The sequence below is a fragment of the Rutidosis leptorrhynchoides genome, chromosome 5 (genome assembly GCF_046630445.1).
Source record: "Rutidosis leptorrhynchoides isolate AG116_Rl617_1_P2 chromosome 5, CSIRO_AGI_Rlap_v1, whole genome shotgun sequence".
Taxonomy (NCBI): domain Eukaryota; kingdom Viridiplantae; phylum Streptophyta; class Magnoliopsida; order Asterales; family Asteraceae; genus Rutidosis; species Rutidosis leptorrhynchoides.
This window is the reverse complement of record NC_092337.1, coordinates 286,846,650-286,856,953: the sequence shown is the minus strand read 5'-3', so window position 1 is coordinate 286,856,953 and position 10,304 is coordinate 286,846,650. Positions and strand designations below refer to the sequence as shown.

Sequence of the window (10,304 nt, the reverse complement as noted above, 5' to 3'; positions counted from 1 at the left end):
AGGACAGCTGACTTAATAAACTTAAAACATCAAAATATATTAAAAGTGTTGTAAATATATTTTGAACATACTTTGATATATATGTATATATTGTTATAGGTTCGTGAATCAACCAGTGGCCAAGTCTTACTTCCCGACGAAGTAAAAATCTGTGAAAGTGAGTTATAGTCCCACTTTTAAAATCTAATATTTTTGGGATGAGAATACATGCAGGTTTTATAAATGATTTACAAAATAGACACAAGTACGTGAAACTACATTCTATGGTTGAATTATCGAAATCAAATATGCCCCTTTTTATTAAGTCTGGTAATCTAAGAATTAGGGAACAGACACCCTAATTGACGCGAATCCTAAAGATAGATCTATTGGGCCTTACAAACCCCATCCAAAGTACCGGATGCTTTAGTACTTCGAAATTTATATCATATCCGAAGGGTGTCCCGGAATGATGGGGATATTCTTATATATGCATCTTGTTAATGTCGGTTACCAGGTGTTCACCATATGAATGATTTTTATCTCTATGTATGGGATGTGTATTGAAATATGAAATCTTGTGGTCTATTATTATGATTTGATATATATAGGTTAAACCTATAACTCACCAACATTTTTGTTGACGTTTTAAGCATGTTTATTCTCAGGTGATTATTAAGAGCTTCCGCTGTCGCATACTTAAATAAGGACGAGATTTGGAGTCCATGCTTGTATGATATTGTGTAAAAACTGTATTCAAGAAACTTATTTTGTTGTAACATATTTGTATTGTAAACCATTATGTAATGGTCGTGTGTAAACAGGATATTTTAGATTATCATTATTTGATAATCTACGTAAAGTTTTTTTTTTAAACCTTTATTGATGAAATAAAGGTTATGGTTTGTTTTAAAATGAATGCAGTCTTTGAAAAACGTCTCATATAGAGGTCAAAACCTCGCAACGAAATCAATTAATATGGAACGTTTTTAATCAATAAGAACGGGACATTTCATGGTGAACACCTGGTAACCGACATTAACAAGATGCATATAGAATATCCCCAAAACAGAATCCTCTCGTCTGTATAACAGAATCCTCTCGTCTGTATAAAAATCGAAGTACTAAAGCATCCGTAACCCGGATGGGGTTTGTTAGGCCCATAGATCTATCTTTAGGATTCGCGTCAATTAGGGGTAATGTTCCCTAATTCTTAGGCTACCAAGCTAAAAGGGGTGATATTCGATTTCGATAATCCAACCATAGAATGTAATTTTTGAGTACTTGTGTCTATTTCGTCAAACATTTATAAAACTGCGCATGTTTTCTCAGTCCCAAAAATATATATTGCAAAAGCATTTAAAAGGGAGCAAATGAAACTCACAATACTGTATTTTGTAGTAAAAATACATATGACGTCATTTAACAAGTGCAATGTTGGCCTTGGATTCACGAACCTATATTAATTATATATATTTATATGTTTGATCAATATCTGTCTAACAATTTAGATCAAGTCGTAGTGTATCACAATCCTAATGCTCGAGACTAAATATGCAAAAGTCAACAAAAGTCATATTGACCAAAATGTATTCCAAAATTTATACATGATTATTATATAGTTTAAATATAGTCGTTTTATTTATTTAAATATTTTAATAGATTTTATTAAAGTAAATAATATAGTTCTTTTATTAATAAATAAAATTTTATATTAAAATGTATATAATAAAAATATACTTTTATATATCTTAAGTAATAAAATTTATAAAGTTCATTTAATATCATAAAAATAATATAATAGGTATTATTAATGTAATTATTTTATACGTAGTAAAATATCTTTGTATCACATATTTATTTGATAAAATAATATTGATAATAATAATAATAAGTAAAAGTTGTATTATTTTGTAATAATTATTATTATTCTACTAATAAAAATAACAATAATTATATTTTCTAAAAATGATAAAATGATAATTTTTATTAACAATAGTACTAAAATGATAATAATAATGATGATTCATATTAACAATGATATTTATATTAAAAATAATAATTTTAGTAAAAATGATAGTTTTAATATTAATAATACTTTTAGTAATAATAATAGTAAAATAATGAAAACGATATTTTTCCTTTAAATCAGTATCTTACAATATCTTAATTTCATCATGATACTCATACTCATTATTTCCTAATTGCTTCGTTTAATAGCTTTTAGTCGTCTTTTATATCACGTTCATATTAATAATAATAATAGTAATCATAATAATTAGATGTAACTAATATTAGTTTTAATTATAATAATACTAATAATAATAATATTAATGATAATACTAATAACTATTTGAATGATAATAATAATTAATAATAATAATAATAATAATAATAATAATAATAATAATAATAATAATAATTATAATAATTATAATTATAACCTTAACGATAATAGCGATAGTAATAATAATAAAAATAACAATAATATCTTTTATTAATAACGACAATGATAATAATAATAATAATAATAATAATAATAATAATAATAATAATAATAATAATAATAATAATAATAATAATAATAATAATAATAATAATAATAATAATAATAATAATAATAATAATAATAATAATAATAATAATAAATGTAATAGTAATAATAATAATAATAATAGTAATAATAATAATAATAATAATAATAATAATAATAATAATAATAATTAGATTATAACGACGATAATAACGACGATAATAATAATAATTTTTAATAATAATACAAAAATTCAATTGACTATAACTTCTAAACCGTTCATTGAAACCATTCGATATCTAAATGAAAAGTTCTCAATTTTTCGCTAGCTTTCCAACGACATGCATATCATATACCTTATCTTAATAGCATATGTATTTAATTCAAGATTCTACATAACCTATCTAACGACAATAACGAACGTATAAGCATGCATAATCCTATATACTCGAGCACTAGTCAGGGATACACTAATAATATATAAAAGTTAAGTTATGAGTGCTCACGTATCAATATTGAGATTCAATATTGCAGGAAAAGTATGTAGACGCAACGGAGACGATAAACACTAGTTTGACTCACGAGCAATACTCCCGAACCATACCCATAACCTCCATAGCTATAACCCATAATTTCCTTAGCTCTATCCTGCTCGAAAAACAATTTCGAAATCACTCGGACAGCACTCCATCGTAATATTTTATGTATACTAATAATATCTTGAAATAATACGGAGTAAATATATATATATGTAAATCGATTGAGAGAGTTTAGAGAAAAATATTTTCAAGTTTCTATGAAATATTGAAACCTATTGAATTCTATTTATAATAGAATTTTGAATTATTAAAGTGAATTATTGAAGTATGAATTATTAAAGTGAATTATTAAAGTATGGATTATTAAAGTGAATTATTAAAGTATGAATTATTAAAGTGAATTATTAAAGTTAAAGTAAAGTAAAAATAAAGTAAAGGTAAAGTTTAAGTATAGCAAAAGTATAAAACTATGTACGTATAATACGCGTATAAATATATATAATATTAATTTAAATCGTTATATATATTTAATAAAATAAAATATAAATATCGTTATCTTTATCATACTGGTTAAGTAATGAGTTGTCAAAAGTGGTTTTAGATATTTATAAAAGTTATATACGTTTTAATAATAAAGTTCTTTTTAAACTGAAAACGTTTTTATACGTTTGAAACTAAATCAAATAAATATGATAATTTTGTTTTTCAAAACTAAATATATTTAAGAATCATTTTGTTTAAAGGTTAAAATAATGGAAATCGTTATATCATAAAACGTTGTAGAAAAGTAGAATCATATATATTCATAATAGGTTTCAAGTTTTTAAATTACAGTCTGTTGGTGAAGCATGTGATAAAGTTCAAAGGTTAAATAAACGTATGAAATCATCTTAATGAAAAATGTCGAGTTACTTAACTTGTCGATATCCAACATCTAAGTTATTTACACTCCACGTTCTTACTTATAAATCACTTTATCATTTTCCGAATGTTGTCAAAAAGAATAGATTTCTTAAATCACAGTGGACCTCATAACATAGACCCGTAATCATATCACAATGTATCTGATAAATCAATCATTTGATATTATCTTCTAATTCCATCGATAAACATATTGAAACAAATACGTTCATGTAAAGTATTATACGTTTAATACTTTATTAATATTCTCAAGTTATAATATATATATACATATATATACATATTTATTTATATATAACGGTTCGTGAATCGTCGAAATTTGGTCGAGGTTATAATGAATGTATGAACACAATTTAAAATTCTTGAGATTTAACTTAACAAACTTTGCTTATCGTGTCGGAATAATATAAAGATAAAGTTTAAATTTGGTTGAAAATTTTCGGGTTGTCACAAATAGTGGGTTTCCAAAAATAGAAACTTTTGAGAAATATGAACTTTTCTCGAAAACCGTCACTGTTAATATAGTTGCTATATTAATAAACAAACTTTATGTCTGTTAGACATTAACTAATTGAACGTTATATCTCTAGGTTAAGATATCTGATTACATACTCCGTTCACACTACTTGCGTGGAATAACTTACTTGCTACTAAGGTGAACTTCATAGCCCCGTTTTTACTATTTATTAACTGTTTTACAACTTTTGGGGTGAGACACATGCTTACTTTTAAATGATTTACAATTTAGACACAAGTGCCTAAACTTTTTGATATGTAACTTCGTGAGACTATTGTTACCTTGTATTGATTATATCTTTACATGCAAATCCCCACCATAATATCGTTAATTGCTGGAATTGAAATGTTGCAAGCTTAATTATTGTGAGTAGGCCTATTGAGAGTGACGTCTCTACTCATTGACCTATCGTCAAGGGGGTACATAATAATGATTACCGACACCCGTACAGTGTCAGGGGTTTTTATGTTTAGCTCGATATTATAACTCATGGCATATTGATATTTTGATGTTTTGAACTAAATCTTGTAGTCTAAAACTTATTATGATTTATTAAACCTATGATGTTCACTCAACCATTGTGTTGACATTTTTAAGCATGTTTGTCTCAGGCAAGGTTGTAAAAGACGCGAGTCGGGGACGCATCGGCCATGCCTAAAAAACGTCGCGTCGGACGCAACGATGATGCAACCGCGACGCAACGGGCGTTGACTAACGTTGACTTTTTAAAATAGTTTCATTAAATATATATTTATATACAATATTATATAGATCAAATCTGTAAATATAAACTATATTTACAATAAACATGAACAATTAACAATTATTAACAATATTACAAAAAAAAAAAAAAAAAATTGACCGACTTTGACTGACTTTGACCGACTTTGACCGCCTCTGACAGACTTTTTCCGAATTAGTCCGACTTTTTCCGACTTTGACCGACTTTTTACCTTTGACCGACTTTTTAGCAACGACGCGTCGGTCATGCCTAAAAAACGACGCGTCGGTCGACGCGTCGGCCGACTCGGCCGACTTTTGCAACACTGACTCTCAGGTGAAGATTAGCTTATGTGTTGCCTATGATGCTTAGCTAGCTGTGTGCATTGAAGTCTACATATTTAAAACTTATACATTGTTATTTACATATGAATTTCATTATGTAAAACATTATTACGTTTCCGTTGCAAATCAAATTTTGTTAAAACGTCTCATGTAAAGTCGTTCTCGCTTATATATACTTGTGTTGTGATATTGTGAAGTCATATTTACCTCGGTCCTATTTGGGGGTATGACATCTCATCAAACACCTAAAATGCATATTAAACAATTCACATTCAATCATAAGAGAGAATATTGGTTGTCATTTTATTTTAAAAATATAAATTTAGAATTGATTTCCTTCTGTCTAGCTTTTATACCTCTTCATAATCAATTCAAAATAATTAATTAAAATTATTTAATTTTAATAATTAAAATAATTATTAATAAGATTTAATAATAATAATTAATTAATATGATTTAATTATAATTCAAAATTATTTAGATTAACGACATCATCCACCATATTTATATTTTTTTCTTTTTTTTTAAAATTTTTTCTTAACAAAAGAATTAACCTAATAATGACATCTTCATTATAATATTTTAATATTAATTATAAAATAGATAACTATAATTTTTATTTCAAAATTGGCCAAATTTCCTTTACTTACTCCTGTATTATTATATACAGCGTATATATTTCAATTTCAATCGTTATCATAGAGTACAACAATTAGATTACCCAATTTGCAAGCCGTCTCGTTCCTTGGTGCAATTATGACAAAAATATGCCAAAGTGATCGCTTCTAAGGGACATTCAATTCTTTCTTAGTTGATCAGGTTATATTTAAAATCAAACGCTAGTACAATGTTAAGCTTTTATCCACAACTTGAGCTCGACTCTAAAAGGGCCGAGTCAAGCTACTATGAAACATAAAAATAGAACTGGAAATATATATATATGAAGCAGACCTCAGACTTTTAGAAGTTTAGTCAGAATCGTATAATTCCAATTTTTTGACAATAAAACCCCTAAATCATCTGCAGAAAAGTATAGATACAAACCATCTGTTTCCTATGTAAACACACGATACCCACCCGGTAAGTGTCGAGTACCTGTAAAAATACCTCCAACAAATACACATATATACACATATATGACAAAAACGAGACTAATCCCACTGTGATAAGAGGTGTAACACAAAATAACAGTCAGAAAGGGCAGAGTACATCTTAACCATTTTTTTGAAGGTTTTTTATTACTAGCTTTACAAATTGTTCCAGCAGCATACATTATTTATACTGATTATTACATGTATTGAATTTTGGTTTTTATGAAAATTCTACAAGGAAAGCTTGTCAAGCATGAAACCTAAATATCAGAAAATGGATCAAACCGTGGTCGACTTGGTTAAACCCTATACGAAATTGTGGTAAAACCCCACACACAGTTATTGTGAAGGTTGTGAATGCAACTGTTAAAGTTGCACATTTCAAAAACATCCCTAACTACCCCAATGAACATGTACATAAAAAGGTCAAAACTAACCCCGTATTTCAATTAGTTTTGAAATGATTAAATGGCCACAACTAAAACTTAAGGATAAAATCACAAATAAAATTTTCAACTACAAACGACCACAGCAGAAATGGAGACACAATGTTAAAGAGTTGTGCAACACAATCAGATGAAGGGCATTGGCATTGTTCATCGGCTTGTTTGTTAAACAACTCCACATATATACCCATGTCTACTTGTCTTACTTCATATGAAACATAACAACGAAAATATATAAAGAATATAGAACAAAAACAGAAACAAAAAACAAAAACAAAACCATAACCATAACCAAAAAAAGATACTAGATAGAAAAATTCAACAAAGCCAGCAATTACGTACTTAGAAGCATTTCCTGTGGACGATCGATGGACCAGACTCGTCATACTCTCCCTTCGAAATCCACATCTGTTGTACATATTAAACAACAAAGCAAGTTAGTTTTTAACAATCTCTATCATCTACAGCAGCCCAATTTCAACCAGTTGTTTATAAGTTAATTTAACAGTCCCATTTTGACATGAACAGAAACTATCCACTTTATTAATCCCAATGTAGTAAAAGTCAGCTGACGCGTTGATTTGGGGACTAGCCCGCCCAACTCGCCCAAAAACATCTTAAAAGTCGGTCAACGCTAAAATGTCAGGTCAAATTTAGTCAAAGTTGGGCTGAATCAGCCGAGTCGGGGCTGCATCGGGTCAGAGTCGGTCAAAGTCAAAGTTAGGTCAAAATTTTTATATTTGATTACCTGTTGGAAGGTGCTGAGAGATGCAAGAATTGATCCACCAATCCACACACTGTATTTCCTTTCAGGGGGTGCAACCACCTTAATCTTCATGCTGCTCGGGGCTAAAGCAGTAATTTCCTTGCTCATACGGTCAGCAATTCCAGGAAACATAGTTGACCCACCACTGAGAACAATATTACCATAAAGATCCTTCCTAATATCAACATCACACTTCATTATCGAGTTGTATGTAGTCTCATGAATACCAGCAGCTTCCATACCAATAAGAGACGGCTGAAAAAGAACTTCCGGGCAACGAAATCTTTCTGCCCCAATTGTGATGACCTGTCCATCGGGTAATTCATAATTCTTTTCAACTGATGAACTACTCTTTGCAGTTTCAAGTTCTTGCTCGTAGTCAAGAGCAACATACGCAAGCTTTTCTTTCATGTCACGAACAATTTCCCGTTCAGCGGTTGTGGTGAACATGTAACCTCTTTCGGTTAAAATCTTCATAAGGGAATCAGTAAGATCGCGTCCAGCAAGATCTAGACGAAGGATAGCGTGAGGAAGTGCATAACCTTCATAAATTGGGACTGTATGTGACACACCATCTCCAGAATCCAAAACAATACCTGCAAAATGATATAATATTGATTATGAATTATGATATCAGTAATGTAAGCAATGCATATAATAGTTGGACCCCAAAAGAGAAACAATAGACTAACCGGTTGTACGACCACTGGCATACAGAGAAAGGACAGCCTGAATGGCAACGTACATAGCAGGAACATTAAATGTCTCAAACATGATTTGAGTCATTTTCTCTCTGTTTGCCTTTGGATTGAGCGGGGCCTCAGTAAGAAGAACAGGGTGCTCTTCAGGAGCAACACGAAGCTCATTATAGAAAGTGTGATGCCAAATCTTTTCCATGTCGTCCCAATTGCTGACGATACCATGCTCAATAGGATACTTTAGAGTCAGAATACCTCTTTTGGACTGAGCTTCATCACCAACATATGCATCCTTTTGGCCCATACCTACCATTACGCCAGTGTGGCGGGGCCTACCAACAATACTGGGAAAAACTGCCCTAGGAGCATCATCACCAGCAAACCCAGCCTGTAGATTTGATCCAAAAAACATATAGCCACCGTATTATTACACACAGGCACCCATCAACTAACTAGAAAACAACTCAAAAAGTAAAATCGCATGATTAAGCCCTTTGAAGATGATATGCTAACTAGAACAAGAACGTAATACTCTTACTAACCTTCACCATTCCTGTTCCATTGTCACAAACAAGGGGCTGGATATCTTCAGAATCGGCCATTTTTTATATATCTGTGGTGCGAACGTCAAAATAGTTATGCTAAAAAAACAAAAGTAACTGATAATAATGTGTAAAAACTAATAATCCAAAGTGAATAATAATGTGTAAAAACTAATCACCAGCACAATTATCAACGCGGCTAATTGTTCTAAAATTAACATTCTCATCTATATAAGTAACTGATTCCACCATCAACATGCTAAACGTTAACCATCCAAAACAGATATCATCCGAACACTACAAAATAAGTATCTACTACAGATCTTATACATTCCTGCATACACAGTGATAGCAAATTCAACATATCGTTGATCTCCTAACATCAAAAACACATTAATCAAAGTAGATCGACTGAATGCAACAACAAAATGAATAAATCAATACATAACAGAAATATGTCCATATCAAAACAATAAACATCAAAAATGAAGATCAGCACAAGGTCTAATCAGATCAAACAATCAAAAAAGCTAACTAACTGAACAGATCAACTAATCATGACTCAAAATATGAATAACGAATTCGATTATAAGCAAACAGTAATTGCTAAACTGATCCACTAATCAGAAAGTAAAATGAAATTAAACATGAAATACGCATAATCGGAGTTGATTGAAGCGAACCTTGAGTTATAGATCGCAGAGGAAGTAGTATAAAGCGACTTCGGTGACCGGCGATTTGAAAATTAAAACCCTAGGTAGGTTCGAGAAGAATGTAGTGGAAAACAGGTAGGAAAATGAAATGAGAGGACGGTGCGTTTGTAGTATGCATGTACAGAGTACACATAAAAAAATTTAAATTTAATTTAATTTAATTTAAAAAAATTTAATTTTAATTTAATTTAAAAAATTTTAATTTGTTATAATCATAAAAAGCCAAAAATGAATGTTTGACAATTTATGTCTCCATCACAATAATTCAACTTTAGGAGACAAATTTACAATTCATATCTCTTGATTGATTCTGTACAGTTATTATTCTTTTGTATAAATAGATGATGAATCTAAGAAAGAACATGCACCAATTTCTTACAAGAATAAGAAATATATATTACTATTTCTCTCTACTATTAATTCTTCATACTACAAAGAATTTATCAAAGCTTAGGCCAAAAGTAGTTAAAAACTATTAACTCTTAACACGTTAT

General features: G+C 29.6%; 1 protein-coding gene across 1 annotated transcript; it reads right to left on the bottom strand.

Moving 5' to 3' along the window:
* Window positions 1-6,952: 6,952 nt before the first annotated feature.
* LOC139847046 (actin-7-like) lies at window positions 6,953-9,908 on the bottom strand. The gene is made up of 5 exons (XM_071836643.1): window positions 9,781-9,908; window positions 9,098-9,168; window positions 8,550-8,943; window positions 7,840-8,453; window positions 6,953-7,499 (listed from the first exon to the last, which is right to left on the bottom strand). The coding sequence occupies exons 2-5, from the start codon at window positions 9,155-9,157 to the stop codon at window positions 7,434-7,436; spliced, it is 1,134 nt and encodes a 377-aa protein (XP_071692744.1). The 5' UTR covers window positions 9,158-9,168; window positions 9,781-9,908; the 3' UTR covers window positions 6,953-7,433.
* Window positions 9,909-10,304: the final 396 nt, after the last annotated feature.